This window comes from Rattus norvegicus, chromosome 8 (assembly GCF_021556685.1).
Source record: "Rattus norvegicus strain SHRSP/BbbUtx chromosome 8, alternate assembly SHRSP_T2T, whole genome shotgun sequence".
Classification (NCBI taxonomy): domain Eukaryota; kingdom Metazoa; phylum Chordata; class Mammalia; order Rodentia; family Muridae; genus Rattus; species Rattus norvegicus.
This window is the reverse complement of record NC_141541.1, coordinates 75601824-75617572: the sequence shown is the minus strand read 5'-3', so window position 1 is coordinate 75617572 and position 15749 is coordinate 75601824. Positions and strand designations below refer to the sequence as shown.

Here is a 15749-nt window from a genome sequence, read left to right as displayed (position 1 = left end):
GAATGTGGCCTGAGGAAGAAGGGCAGTAGTCACGGTCACTTCTGAGTGTTCTGGCAAGCTGGAGGTCATCCCAGGCCCATCCTTTCAGGGGAGTACAGGGGACAAATCCCTTACCACGCAGTCTGGCAACGGGATCCTTGAGAGGCATCTCTGGGCGTCCTTCTAAAGTTCTGGAGAGTCTTCTGGGCCAGGCTTTGAGCCAGGCTGTCTCATCCCTTGGCACCTGTGATTCCCAACAAGCCCACCCTCCAGTATATGACATCCTGAAGTGGTCAGCCTGGCACTTTTGGTCAGAGCTGTTAGATGAAGTGTTTTTGTGTTTCTACTGTCAAGGCACAAATGGAACAGCTCATAGTATAACTTCATTCTTTTGGGATGCCAGTTGTACTCCTTGGAACCCACCTCAGGAGATAAGGAGTCCTTTAAAGGGGCTTTTCAAAAGCCTTTTAAGCGGCACGTGCTTGGTGCTTCCAGCCCTTGGGAAGTAGAAGGGGAAGGAGTTCAAGGTCATCCTTAGCTACACACTGAGTTCAAGGACAGCTTCAGCTACGAGACCTTTTCCTTTTAAATCGAGGTGTTAGAAGACCACAGAGGGGGCCAGTAAGGTGGCTTAGCAGGTAAGATACTTGTAACCAAGCATAATGACCTGGGTTTAGTCCCTGGAACCCAAACAATGGAAGAAGCCAACCAATTGTAAGTTGTCCTCTGGTCTCCACACATGCATTGCGGTGTGGACACACACACACATACACACACACACACACACACACACACACACCTACAAATAAAAATAAATTATTTTTTTTAAAGAGTAAGAGAGGGGGCAGGAGTGAGATTCCTGGAAAAGAGACAACGACTGTCTTTTAGGTGACTTTTTTATTCATGGCAGAAAGCAGAAGTAAAGGCTGGATAATACAAACTGAGACGTGCTACTCTGAGGTGCGGGCAGACTGGATGCATGGACTGTGTGGGCCGTGTGGACCACCATGTTTCCAGAAGCACCTTGCCATGCTTTGTTACCCAAGACTTTCATTCCCTGGTGTTGGCTTCTCCACTGGGTCTCATGACTTTTAACAGCCCTGTCCTCAGATCCTTCTCTTGTGTAGATCCTCACAGAAGCCTGGATCAGGTTATGCCTCTCACAAGGTTCATTCCCTAGAGTGGTCCCTCGTGGGAATTCCTCTAGTGACCCCATAGCCATTCTCCCTGAGCTTGGGCCCTGAGGACCTGGCTCCACGCTGCACCGCCTTGCACGCTGAGCATGTGCCCATCTGGTCTTTGCTGCAGGGCAGTCACAGCCCTGGCCTGTTGTGTGCAGTGCAGCATGGGCTTTGCTTGAATTGCCCTCCCCATTGTCCAGACATTATGCAAGGTCTGGTCTTCACCTTACCCAGGGGCTAAAAGTGAATGAAATCCTTTGGCGTCCCAGGGTATTAACACGTGGTTCTGATGCTTCTCTTTGTGTATGTGTGTGTATGTATTTGTGTCTTGCTTGTTTTCTTTTTCCAGATGACTAAGTCGGTTACTAACCCGGAGGAGTTGGGAGGCCTGGCTTCACAAATGACCACTGACTATGGGCACCTGGCTCTCCAGGGCCAGATGGCAGCAGCCACCGCCGAACCAGAGGAGGTCTGCCACCTTAAAGCCCCTATCTTAAGAAGCAAACACATGGTGCCCATTCCTGGGGGGTGGGGGGGAGGGGAGGACCCCATAGCCTAGTTCTACAAAACTCCAGCCCAACAGCCAGGAGCACGTTTCATGCCCCATTACTGTGCAACTGATGCCCCAGCTTCACTCAGATAGCCCCAGATTGTGCCCAGAACTTGGACCCTTGCTGAAGCCAGCTGCCCAAGAACTAGGGTGCCCTGGAGAGTGGCTTTCAGATGGAAGGGTTCTGCCAGGCCCTTACAGCTGCCTATCACCCTTCAAATGCCCAGACTTGGAGCTGCCACCTTCCTGCTTCCTGCTCCCCTCAGTCATGCTCACGCTTTCCAAAGGCTCCCCAAAATATTAGAAGGCCCACATGTGGGATTTCACATCTCCTCTCTTGAAAAAGGTCTGCTTGCATGACACAAAGGTTCAGGACCCGCCTGCTTTCCTTATCCCTTTCCACGGAGGCTAGTGTAGGCACGGCCTCAGCAAGTCTGTACCCGTAAGAGCCTTACAGTGGCAAGTTTGCACACTGTCGGGGAGCAGTCATCTCTGGAGGCTGTGAGCAGGACCGCGCAGCACAGCTGGGAACGCAGAGGGCCTGGAGGAAGCTTTGTCAGTGTGAGCACCTAGAAAGGGTGTCTAGGGCCCCAGAAATCATTTGGCTCCTTAGAGAAAGAAAGTCCACTCTGAGATACAGAGTGATGGAGGGACTACAGGATCACAGGAAGATACAGGTAACCACATTCCGTGAGAAGCGAGCTGTTTATTGAGTGGAAACTTTGTTCAGTATTTTCTTAAACACTTGGGGATGTAGAAGCCACAGGTTTGTGACTGGTCTGCTTGTTTCCCTGGAATGACAGACATGCGCTCACCTCCCCAGTGCTGCTGGTTGGGACCTGGTGGGTCTAACAAAGGCTTTTAGAAGCAACGGTAGAAACACAGATCCAAAGCACACCACTCTCTAACGTAACATGTGTCATAACAACGCATGTGAGCAGGCTTATCATATATATGTACTGAGGTGCATATATATTTCTAGCATGGAGTTCCTTCGGTTTCTAACCACGCTCCTGTCTTTAGATTCCAGAGTAGTCAGTCAGACCTCAGCATGAATAAATTGTGTTTGTGATAATTATCTTAAGTCATCAAGAAAAATACTGAATCTAGATTGCTTTTACACAGCTTCCCCCGCTTCCTCTTTCTCGTCTCCATCTTCCTTCTCCTCCTTCTCCTCCTCCTCCTTTCTTTTTTTAATAGTCTTCCTGTTTTAGTACTAGACTATAATTCTAGTCTGTAATTTATCTAGACGTATAATTCATTTTATCAACATGTAATCTTGAATTTCATAAACAAGTAGAACAAACGTGTGCTGTGGTCAGGAGCATTTGAACCAAGGGAAGAAGTAGTTGGCTTTGAGTGGGAATTAAAAACAGAGACCGTGATCGTCGGGGAGGTTTGGACCCCTCTCCACGGGAAGCTTTGCAATGGGATCTAGCCCCATCTGTCTGGATTTGGAACTCTAGCCTGCCTTTTCCATATGGGCAAAGCTCTCATGAGCTGCCCACTCCAAAGCCGTGCCAGGGCAAGCGAAACCTTGCTGTGACACAGAGTCACAGATAGCACCAAGCCAACAAAGGAAAAAATGCGTCACTAGCCACACAGCATATCACCTTGCATGCTGGTGCTGGGTTTTACCCTCTGACATGGTCAGTAAGGCTTGCTGTTTTCAGTGGTTCATCTTGAGATGTATTTTACAGTCTAGACACAAGAGCAGCACGACCCAAAGGCAAAAATGGCAAAGAGACTAAGATTACCAGTGGCCTGTGCAGGAAAGTTCTCTGTGTGCATTTGCCAGACAGATGCTTGGGGGGGAAACTGAGGAGGTTAGGAGGTCCCTGAAGCAACAGAGGGTGGTTTTTTGTTTTGTTTTGTTTTAACATACCAAAATTGTGGGAGTTATTTGTATCTCCAAGAGGGCCCCACATCCCAGAATGTGAAAATATTTACATGCAGGGCAAATGGGAAACCTTTCCTTCAGAGTCCTGTGGTGTGCCCCACTGCATTCGCATTCTGGTGTTTTCCACAATGTGACAATTACAGGAAAAGCTGGACCTCTGTCCTCGAACATCAAACAGGATCCTTCTCTGTTTATTTTTCCACGGAAAGCTCAAGGCTTTGTTAGTAGCACTGTGGAAAGTCTTCAGAAAAGTGAAAACCCTCCTGGCAGCTTTGCAAATTAAGAGGGGTTTCTTTCTGAACACAGAGAGGCCAGGGAGATGGCTCAATCCTACACCACCAGGAGGACCTGAGTTCAGATCCCCAGCACCCATGGCTACACAGGCCTTTTATCTTAGTCCTGGGGAGGAAGAGGCAGGAGGGTGTCTTAGGCTTGCTGGTCAGCAAGTCTATCTACACCATTGACCTCCTGGTTCAGTGAGAGACACTGTCCAAGAATAAGGTGAAGAGAATTGAGGGAGACACCTGACGTTGACCAGTGGCATCCTCGTGTGCATACATGAGTCATGGAACAGCACACATACAGAGAGGGGATTGCTGAAGTGGGGAGAAGAGAAGGAAGAAGAGGAAAGGATGGAGGGTAAAAGGGAGGGGCTGAGATCCTAGGAGCTACAATCCCAAAATGTAAGTCCTGGAGAAACGATTTAGCGACTGTAGCGCTGTCTCTGGGGAAAGTCACGTCACCACTGTGTGAGCCAGGGAGTGCAGTGGTTAAGTGCCAGGTCAGGAACTACAGGCTGCACACTCAGGTGGGATGGATGTACACGCTGGCATTTTACTTTAAAATCCCACCCCAAAACTAGCTGTCGGGTAGGGAGAAAGCGATGCCTTTTTCCTATTCACCCTATTTATTTCCCCTGATATGTTTTCCAAGTGGATCCGACAAGTTCTGATGTCACCCTGGTCTGGCTCTCTTAAGGTCCCCTAGGCAAGCAACTCTGGACCTGGTTGCCTTTAAAGTCTTCAAAAAGCCATTTCATTTTTGTTTTGCCTTGACCAGTAAAGGGAAAATGATGGGGTGGGGGGTGTGCTCCCTCCTCCCCATTGTAATCGGATCTAAACCAGGGCTTTTTTTTTTTTTAATTTCCTTTAAAACACAAAGGCAGATGGTTTTCTCCACAATATTTTTCTTTGATCGAGAAACGAACAGAGGGTTTTTCTTGAGGCTCAAGCAATGCTTCCCTTAACGTTGCCAACTTAAAACCCCAAGTTGTGCATCTTTGAGCAGCACTCCTTTATAATAAACACTGGTCGTACATTCAATCCACCCTGTGGGTCTTGCAAAGTCAGCCAGACTTGCTGAGAAGTTTAATGTTGCTTTGGGAATGGGGCATTTCTTAGTGCTTATCAGTTGAAACACGATCTTAAAAGTGTGTTCCCTTTCTAGGAAGCCCCTCCAGCCATAAAAATTTCCAGTGAAATTTCCAGTAGACCGTGTTGATTCTGCCGCGGTCCTCTTGTTCTGTCAGCTCCCCATAACCTGGAAAGTAGTGGGCATGAGAGGTGCCATGCCCAAATGCTGTCATAGGCACTGTCCCTTTGTCCTTAACAGAGTATGTGAGACAGGGATGGATCATCGGTTCATTTCAGATATATTCAAACTGAAAGCTCTGAAAACTGAACAGACTTCTGTTTTTATTGAGACCACTTTTAAAAACTTGAATCAGAGGGTTTTATCGTGTGCTGCTCATGCTGCTTCTTTCTGCCCTGATGTCACCAGCAGTCCCATCACCTCAGGACCTGTAGTCATGCTTTATGTATGAGCTCCCACCTCTCCTAGCATGCTGACCCTGAATACTTGGCATTAAACTCCATGGAAGCATTTAAGGATCAGGTTGAGTTTGAAACTAATGTCAGTCACGTCCCCTGGCATTCCCTTGATGTAGTATATAAGCCATTAACGTATCTTGTAAAATAGATGAGTGTGATAGTCTCAATACTTGGAAGGCTGAAGCAGGGTGAATCAAGAGTTCCTGACCAGCCTGGGCCACACACGGCATGGCTCTGTCTTGAATGATGACTATTTGAATGGCATCGCTGCCACATGGGTGAATACCTTCCCCTCGCGGTGGTATGCTGTCGCTGCATCAGTCCAGACTTGTGTATGGAGATAGCATGTTACCGAAGGCTACCCCTCCTGTTGCACATCACAGAGTCAGTAGTGATGGAGAGCCTCTGCAGGACTCTCTGCAGTGCACACACTAGAAGACATCCAGAGAGTAGAGGCTCACCTTTCTGCCTCTTGTGAAGTCTCTGCTAGTTGTCTCTCCCTCCTAGAAACAGTCCGTACTTCTATAGTAGGAAAGAGAACATGGCGTAGTCCTTCCCACTCTCAACCCACTCTTCCCTAAGCTTGACTAATGAGATAAAGCAGGAAACAGCATCCCCCTGGGCCAAGACCTCCCCAGGATTATGTACAGTGTCTGAGACCTTTTGGTAAATATTCCTGATGTAGGATAGACGAAGCAGCCCTGGCTTCCAGCTGTTGATTCTTGACAGTAACACAGGCTCGTGCTTCAAGTCCTTGCTTTTCTTCTAGCTACTTACCTGGCCGTGTTTATCAAACTCACAGTGAAACCTGACACAGAGCAGAACAGAGCCAGAGGAATGCATGCTTTGGGAAGGTGGAGGGGGAATTCAGTACAGCTTAAAGGAGACAGCCTAGCGATAGTGAAGTTTCTCCTCTTCCTTGCTTCTCTTAGACAAACTACCCCTTCTGGTCCCTCAGTACAGCAGCCTCAGTAGAATGCATGCCTGGGCTGGAGATGCAGCTCTGCTGGTTAGAGTGCCTACCTAGCATGTGTAAGACCCTGGGTTCCATCCCTAGCCCCACAAAAACTGGATGCAGTAAAGCACATTTCTGCAGTCCCAGCACTTGAGAGGTGGAGGCAAGTGGATCAGAAGTTCAGACTCATTCTCAGTCACAGTCAGTTTGAGGCCATCCTAAACTCTGAGATCCTTTCTTAATTTTTTTAATCAAGTAAAAACAGAATCCATGTCTGCTGAGCCTTTAGAAATGGGGACGTCAAACCTGGCTCAGGAGAAAGGAAGCCTGGGCTCAGTGTGATTGCTGTCACCCTGCAGCACAGCCCAGGGATGGGGTATTCTGTTTGGTAAATATGCTGGTGTTAGAAAAATCTGATCACTCTAAAATACGCTCAGGACTAGTGGTGTACTTTGCACTCATGAAGCAGTACATATCAAAGAGGCCTGGGCACACTGTAAGATCGGTAAATGTTTGCTGAATGAATAACACATCTGTCCCACAGAGTTCAGTCTGAGGACAATCTATTCCTATCAGGTAGCTTGGGACCCAGATGAGCTAGACCCTCAGAAAAGATAAACCTACCAGGAAGGCATTATGCTACCCCAGTGAGCCACAGGCTCGCTTAATGAGGCTGTGGGCATGTTTACAGTCATTTTACAGGAAGGTAAATCAACTAAAATCCCATACCTCATCAGACAGGGTTCCAAATAGAAGTGGAATTTTCCTAGCTGGGCTTCCAAAGGGCACAAGAGAAATTTTCCACCTAGGGCAGGCCTTCATGCAGGGTCCCTCATAGACCTTTCCTCTCCTGGATTTGCCTCTGTAGATTGGATTCCAGATTCGCACACGCGTGCAGGACCTTGGCCATGGCTGTATCTTCCTGGTGCAGAAGGCGGGGGCCCTCCAGGTTTGCCCCACAGACAGCTACACCAAGAGGGAGCTGATCGAGTGTGCCCGTTCTGTCACCGAGAAGGTAAGGGGGTCCCCTCTGGGTAAAATGGATATAGCCATTACACTGAACATTGACATTTGGTGTGACCAGCTCTGGTAGGGACAAAACCAAAATTAATCCAGCTAAGACAGCTGCTGTCTCCTTCACCACCTAGGTCTTTCTAAGTGAGGATGGTATCACAGAGCCTTCTGTGATCCACGGGACTTGAGAAATCCAGGGCAAAACAGAGGCAGCCTCGAGGAAGTCAAGGGCCCCCTCACAGGTGGCCCTACAACATCAGGAACCAACCAGGGGAAGGCCGATGCCACAGCCCACCCTGTCACAGTTGGTCTCCTTTCCTGGAGAGTTTCTAAGTGCTGTGAGCTGGAACCAAAAATTTGAAAGAGCTAGAGCGAGCAATACAGGCTGAAATCCCAGCATAGGGAAGGCTGAAGTGAGAGCCAAGCTGGGCTATATAGTGAGATCCTGACTCCAAAGGCAAAAGCATACAAAAATAAAAAAAGACTGACATCTGCTTGGTATGTAACCTCTTCATCCCTATACCGTGAAGCAGAGTGAGCTCCAGTGCCTTTAGACAGTACCCTAGTGTACCATAGTGGAGGAGAAACCTGCCCTGAGCTTCTGGGCCTCAGGGCTGCTGCTGTTGGGGAAGATTGTCAGGGGTGTGGCCAGCACAATTTGAAGAGCTTATCCATTATGTCACCTTTCCAAGCCTTGATACCGTCACCCATGAAATGAGCACACGGATTTATAATCTGTGACCCGCAGGATCGAGGTGTGTAGAGCGCCTGGCATTCTGCCTGGTATGTAATTAAACGTTTAACAGACACCAGCCACTACCCACTGTGTGCTTGCCTCCAACATCCCTTCCTCCCAGGATGTTGGTTTCCCTAGCTAACAAGGGCCCCATTGGACCCACTCTTCATGGTAACTCTTTCATGCTGCCCCTGTCTGCAAGCCCCCGGCTTTGTTTCTGTGTCGGAGTCCTTCCGAGGCAGCTGTTGCGGCTGCGAGTAGCGCAGACTGGAACATCCACGCTCTGCAGTTCCTCTTCACCACCGTGCGCATAGAGCTCTGCATTGTTCAGAAACTTGGCCACTAGGCTGGAGGGCCGGGCAGAGGAAGCACTCAATGGGAAGCTGTGTACAGAGGCTGCTCTGTCAGCCAGCCCTGGACAAGGCTCAGCCACCATCTGGCTACTTCCCACAGCCCACAGGACAGGGCAACTTCTAGGCTTTACAGTGAGAATTAATCCCTCAGCTGGAGGAAGGCACCGTTCCTCCCTTCAAAGGCCTTACCCGGTTCCCGGGGGGGGGTGGGGTGGGGGGAGGACTGCATTCAGGATCATTTTGAGCCAGCCTTGGTCTCATTGCTTCTCCCTGCAGAGCAGCCTGACTGGCACACATGGAGGAGGGCAGAGGGGGGGACGTGGCCAGTTTCTAGCAACCACCTTTTCACTGTCTCTTGCTGCAGGTCACCCTACCTGTGTATCTTGTCATCCCTACATATATTGGGGTGTAAGTAGAGTATCCTCCATCCATGAGCCCCTTATCTACCTTTGTCTTAGACCCAGTGACTAGTAGATGCCCAGACAGTAAATTTATACGCCCTCCACAGAGGGTGGGGGGACTGCTTCTGGGCTCTTCTTACACCCTGAAAATCAATCAATCTCTCTCTCTCTCTCTCTCTCTCTCTCTCTCTCTCTCTCTCTCTCTCTCTCTCTCCTACATTACATACACACACGCACCTACCTCATAACTTCCAGGCCTTTGTCACCCAGCCTAAGAGTTCTTTCCTGAAACTGTTGGCTTCATTCATTTCCCAGCCCAGCTCTGTACCTGTCTTACTCGTCTTTTCCTGGTGAGACCTAGTGGCATTTAAGGAAGGGTATGACAGATGAGGGATATCCTAGCTTAATTTCTTGATGTGATAAAATGCCCTGACCAAAAGCTACTTAGGGGAGAAGGAGCTCAGAATTCGGGTTACCGTCCATTCGTGGGGGATCCCAGGACTTAGAACAACTGGTTGTGTAACATCCAGAGAGATGAGGAGGAGTGAAGCCTGCTTGCTTTGTGCTCAGCTACTTTCTCTAACACAATCCAGGGCCCAAAACCAGGCCCAGTACCACCCACGGTGGGCTCGCCTCAGTTTACCCAGTTAAGGAAGATTCCAGAGCTGGAGAGTTGGCTTCGAGGCAAAGGCATCAGTTACTCTTGCAGAAGTCCTGGGTTTGAGTCCCAGCTCTCACATGATGGCTCACAACTATCTGTAACTCCAGTCCCCGGGGGTGGGGGAGGGGGTCCAGCATCTTCTTCTGGTCTCTTTGAATACAAATGAAATTAAAAAGGAAGAAATCCCTCACAGTAAGTCCTCAAGCCAACCCGATCTAGACACTCCCACACTGAGACTCTCTTCCCAGGTAACTCTAGGTCGCGGCAAGTCGGCAATTAAAATCAGCCATCCCAGGAGAAGACACAGTTCTTTGTGGGCTTCTCTTAGAGAAAATGATCCCTGTGTCCATCCTGCCAAACTACACCCACAAGTCTCCTGAGACCTGAGGAGCCCAAGGAAGAGCATCCCGAACTCTGCCTGTTATTCGTGCTATGACGTTCCTGCTTGCCCATCGTGCTTCCAAAGTATATTTACCTTATAATCCCAGCACTGAGGAAGCAGGGACAAGCAGATCCATGTGGTCTAGCAGAATCTGTGAGCTTTCAGTGAGAGATCTTAACCCATTCTGTGTGTCTCACCCTACAACCTGTGTGTGTGTGTGTGCGTGTGTGTGTGTGTGTGTGTGTGCGTGCGTGCGTGCGCGCGCGTGCGCGCACACAGGAGAGAAGTTTGGTGAACAAATGAGAAATAACCCAGGGATTGACATCTGTTCCTGCTACACACACACACACACACACACACACACACACACACACACAGAGAGAGAGAGAGAGAGAGAGAGAGAGAGAGAGAGAGAGAGAGAGAGAGAGAGAGAGAGAGCGCACATGGTTACAAAGCATTTACATGGATCAGCCATGATCAAGAAGAGTGGGTATCGGGGCTGGGGATTTAGCTCAGTGGTAGAGCGCTTACCTAGGAAGCGCAAGGCCCTGGGTTCGGTCCCCAGCTCCGAAAAAAAAGAACCAAAAAAAAAAAGAAGAGTGGGTATATACAGGCAGAGATTAAAGAGCCTTCAACTACTACGTGACTCACTGTTTCTAATCTATAGGACCATGGGCTGTCTTGAGGGACGGGAATAGTGTGCTTAGAATCCTTGGACAGAGATACCTCTCTGCAAAGAGAGTAAAGAGCCATCCTAGAGGGGACCTAGAGCTGTCTCTCACCACATCAGTGCTGGAGGAAGAGAGCAGAGCAAAGCACTGACCTACAATAGGAAGGCAGATGTGTGGGGACCTAAGTAGCTGGTAGACATGGCTAATGGCAGACTGACAGACACGTGACTTGATTGTGAAGAGAGTGGTGGGCAATCACGCTCTGTTTATAGAAGTCGTCTCTGGGAACAGGAAGGGCTGATGATAGAAACTGGCACCCTGGGCTTGTGATATGGAATGTACTGGGGTGAAGCCAGCTTGCTGGACCCTCAGGACTATGCTACTTAGAGGTAGGTGGTGACATGCCGAGGCCCCAGTGGGATCCTCTCTGGAAAGCGACCTGTCCTGATACCCAGGCGAATGATGAGCATTAGCAGAGGTTGTTCCTTCCAGACCTAACTAAAAGAGTGGGAACTGCCACCCACATCTCAGGAGCCTAAACGTGATCCCTCAGCACGGTGTCAGAAGCATCGTAGTGACTTGGTGCACACTGCCGTCCAGGGACTAGTCACAACCTTCAAACACCTTACTGGGCACTTTGCACGTGTTACGTTTTAATTTTACATTCAAGGAAGCCGAGGCTTGGTGCAGGAAAATGGGCTGCCTACAGTCAGGTGGCCTGTGAATGCCAAAGGGCAGGTTCTTTGCTCTAACCTTCTACCATTAACCTCTGGGCTGCATCAGCTCTTAAGAGAAAGAATTCCATATTTTCAGTGGCGGTACACTTTTCTGTCTTTGTCCATTCCCTGGCTCCCCTTTATGTCACCTTTTCTATCTTACAGGTATCCTTGGTGCTGTCTGCTCTCCAGGCTGGGAACAAGGGGACCCAGGCATGCATCACCGCTGCAACTGCAGTTTCTGGGATCATTGCTGATCTGGACACCACCATTATGTTTGCAACAGCTGGGACGCTGAATGCTGAAAATGGCGAGACCTTTGCCGATCACAGGTATGGGGGAGACTCTAGCCTGCTAAAACTATGTTTCAGTATAAAATATATAAGGGTTTCTTTTATCCCGCGCTAGCTGGCACCATAGGGCCACATGGCACCTGCGGGATATTTTTATCTCGGTCAACAAAGTGTCTCACCCACTAAGCTCCATCCCATCTCACACTGCGGACAGCTACTCTCTGAGCCTGGCATCAATCTCTCTATCCATCTAGCTCCCAGGACAGGTTGCTACCACACCAGGCATACACATCCCAATTCCATGGCAGGCTGGGTATATCCAGCCACCATACACTCACTCTTGAACTCAAGTCGCCACATGAAAGAACACACCACACAGTATCCTCTGATCCAGCTGATAAGATAAATTTGCCCATCTGGACAACACAAAATCCCGTACACATCCATCCCTTAAGAACAGTCATGACAACCTGTAAATGTGCAGAGAGGAATCTGAACATCTGTCGCCACGTTCTCTCAGCTGCCTCCCTCCTCCTCACTCTGGCCTCCTCTGCCTCTCCAAAACTTTTCTCCCGCCCAGCCTTCCTTCTTGTCCAATCACAGGCCTCATTCTATCCTGTACCTGCCTTCTCCTGCATAATGGCATCAACCTACAAAGCTATCTGTCTAAAGCTGGTGATCACAGTTGGTCACCCTGCCCAGGACTCGGAAATAGGGAATCTACAAGATTCTGTGCGGGGAATGTGAACTACAGCATCAGAATGAGCTGCTTCTCCATCAAAGGCTGGCTTTGTACCAGGGAGTTGCCCCTCTGACTGCCCGCAGACCCAGTAGGACCAGGAGAGGCAGGGGTGGGCATCTTTAACAGTTACTTCCCAAAGCTGGGTACCTCCCTGGAGCCTTCATTATATTAAACATAAATATTAAACATCATCATGAAACAAATACCTACGGGGCTGGTGCTGGTGGTTCTGCATGTTGGCCGCCGATGATCCCTAAACCTTCATCACGTGTCCAAACCCATTCACGTTCTCCAACCCGAGGGCTTCGCTGGAGTGAAGATTCTCTGCTCTGCTGTCTCTCCTGGAGCCTGTCCCCACAAGCTCTGATTCCCACAGGAGATGAACAAGCTGTGCACCCTTGCAACCCAGTTCGACTGGGAAAATATCTACGCGGGCCATAGGAAGATGCTGAGCCCTCACCTTCTAGGCTGAGCTCCCCTCTGGAGCTCTGTTCCCAGTCCCCTGTCTCTACCTGCTGTTTGAGTTTCCAACCTCACATGCGTGGACCAACCCCCTCCCCTCGAGAGGGGGGTGGACCACTCGGGCCACTCTTCCCAAAGCCCCCTTGAAGGAATTTCCTTCCTTCCCGACTGCAAGTGACTAAGTTTTGTTCTGTTTCCCCTGTCTCTCTGGCCTCCCTGCTTTCTAAGGGAGAACATTCTGAAGACAGCCAAGGCCTTGGTGGAAGACACAAAGCTGCTTGTGTCGGGGGCCGCATCCACTCCAGACAAGCTGGCCCAGGCAGCTCAGTCCTCAGCAGCAACCATCACCCAGCTTGCCGAGGTGGTCAAGCTGGGGGCCGCCAGCCTGGGCTCCAATGACCCTGAGACCCAGGTATGAATGGGGCCTGGGGACTGCCTTTCTCCTTTTCTCACAGACACTGCTTCAGGCTTCAGAAGGGGGTAGAAGCAAATTAGAAGTAACCTCTGTGTGTGTGTGTGTGTGTGTGTGTGTGTGTGTGTGTGTGTGTGTGTGTGTGTGTGTGTGTGTGTGTTAGGAAGCAGTTGACACAGACATGGACTGTGGTGACAGTTCAGGGGCCAGGCCCATGGATTTGCAAGGAACCTAGTCAGCCAGGCCTGGCAAATAATTGGCTGCAGGAGATGTTGGTGGGATAAAGGAGAGGGAGGAGTGACAAGTGTCCCATGTCCAGGCGGGAACAGTGTGTAGTTTCATGAAGCAAGAGATCGAAATGTTAAGGGGAAAAAGAAGGGGGAGGAGGGCTCTTAAGGGGAGAGGAACGAGAAGGGTGGGTGGACTCTGCTCTGTGACTTCTGTTTGGGAGGTGGTAGTTTTGCTGAAATGACCCACCTGAGCCTCGGTGCCCTCCAGATGACAGTCACTGCAGTCTTTGGTGTCTGAAACTGTCACGCCGTCTATAGCAGCGCCTGGCACATGCCAGATAGGCAGCAAGTTGATCTCCTACGCCCCTGTGCTTTTATTCCCACCCTCCTTGCCTGCTCTGGGTCTGCAGTCTAGTCCTTCAGGACCAGGAGGATACAGTGACTGTACTAATTAACTCAGGGCTACCAGCCTTGTTCCCGTGAATCCTCCTCCTCCTCCCTTTATTTACCACTGTCCTGGAGACAGTGGAGCCCCGTGAGGAACCTTTCTTGGGTTTTTTATCCCGGCTTGGTTTCCTCTGACAGCGCTGGACTTCAGAGGCTCTGTTTGTACAGTGCTTCTGCAGGATCCTGAGGTGGCTGTCCTACCTGCTGGGAAGGAAGGAAGGAAGGAAGGAAGGGAGGGAGGAAGGGAGGGAGGGAGGGAGGGAGGGAGGGAGGGAGGAAGGACGGACGGACGGACGGACTGGAGTCCCTGTTGCTGAGGTTGGAAGCACAAACTCCAAGCTTTTCTCACTCAGCTGATTATGAGGAGAAAGAGGGTGGATCTTTCCACACAGAGAAATGTTTTGAATTGCTGTGGGATTTTTTTTCTTCTGAAAACTTTTTATTTTGAAAGATGTATTAGGCACGAAAAATAGAGAGACTCCCAAAGTGAGTTCTTCGAACCATCTTGAATCTTCAGTAACTCCTAGCGTTTCCTTCTGCCTTCCCCTTCTGGGCTACCTCGTTCTTCAACTCTTACTTGTATTTGTTGGGGTGAAAGTTCTTAGCATGCTCTTTGCCTCCACATACCTGTAACTGCGACTTATAATGAGAACTCACTTAAAAAAAAAAAACAAAAACAAAAACGGGGCCAGTGAGACCTCAGCTGGTAAAATGCCCACTTTATAAGCCTGACAACCTGAGATCCACTCCCAGAACCCACAGAGGGGTGAGAGAAGAAACTAGCTCCACAGTGTGGTTAGGGTTAGGGTGACTGCCACACCCGAGTGGTGGCACACACAGTACTAATAAAAACTAAAATGTTTTATAAACAAGTATGTTTTAAAATCTGCTCAGAAAACATTGTGCCCTCTGCGTGTCAGTTACCTCTCAAGCAACCAGGATGGGACAGGACTTTTCGGGATGCTGATGTGAACAGCAGCCCTGATCTGCAATACCTCTCTCTCCTGCTGCACCTCTTCACTGCTGAAGGCTCAGGAGAGAGGCAGCCCTTCACAAACCCCAGCCTGTGGGTGCAGGAGTGGCCTGGGGTCCCTCCGCCCTGTGTGTGAGGCGACACGACTGAGGGTGTGGAGGATGGCGGAGGGCTGCAAAGCCACAGTTTTTCTCTGTCACTGCTGACTAGAGCTCTGGAGTCTTCCAAAGACTTTTTATGTCTGTTATCCCGGTCGGTCCTCACAGCGATTGGATGAGCTGGGAGAGACTGGCACTGCTAATTCTGCTTGTAGAGGAGCCAGCCCAGGAGCGTGGAGGGTGAAGCCTGGGGTCACGTCACACTGACCAGAGCCCATTCCAAACCCCACCCCTGGCTCTACTGCAGCGACCCAGTTCATATCAGTTCTCCCTTTGGCTGGCACTTCAGATTCCAACTCCAGCGATAGAGATAGTGTCCTATCTGGGATGGAACAGCTGCCGGTGTCTCCATTTATTCCTGAAGATGCGCCTAATGCCAGACCGTGCTCTGAGGTTGAAACGGAATAGGCCCTGTTCTAGTCTCATCAGGTCACAGGAGGGCATAAATTGTGGATAAATGAATAAATTAAATGGCACCACGAACCGCTGTAGGATAAAATAGGGGCATTCGGTTTGGTGTTCAGGGGTTAGGCCCTATGCTAGAGTCGTCAGGATAGATCTTTTGGGACACACATTGAAGCTGAACCCAGAGAGTAAAAAGAGCCAGGTTCCGGGTAGAGGAGAGCAGAAGTGAGGACCTGAGGGGAGACCTCTCAGTAGGGAGAAAGACCCATGCGTCTGCCCATGGTGGGGCAGAGGAGCAC

At 49.8% G+C, this 15749-nt stretch overlaps 1 protein-coding gene across 10 annotated transcripts in view; it reads left to right on the top strand.

The window, feature by feature from the left end:
• Positions 1–15749, top strand: part of Tln2 (talin 2) — a 420559-nt gene that overhangs the window by 366613 nt on the left and 38197 nt on the right. For 8 of the 10 annotated variants that reach the window (NM_001419941.1, XM_087562128.1, XM_087562125.1 and 5 more), the window contains 4 exon segments: positions 1510–1629; positions 7263–7409; positions 11494–11660; positions 13054–13237. In NM_001419941.1, the coding sequence (NP_001406870.1) occupies positions 1510–1629; positions 7263–7409; positions 11494–11660; positions 13054–13237 (618 nt within the window). 10 annotated transcript variants of the gene reach the window in all.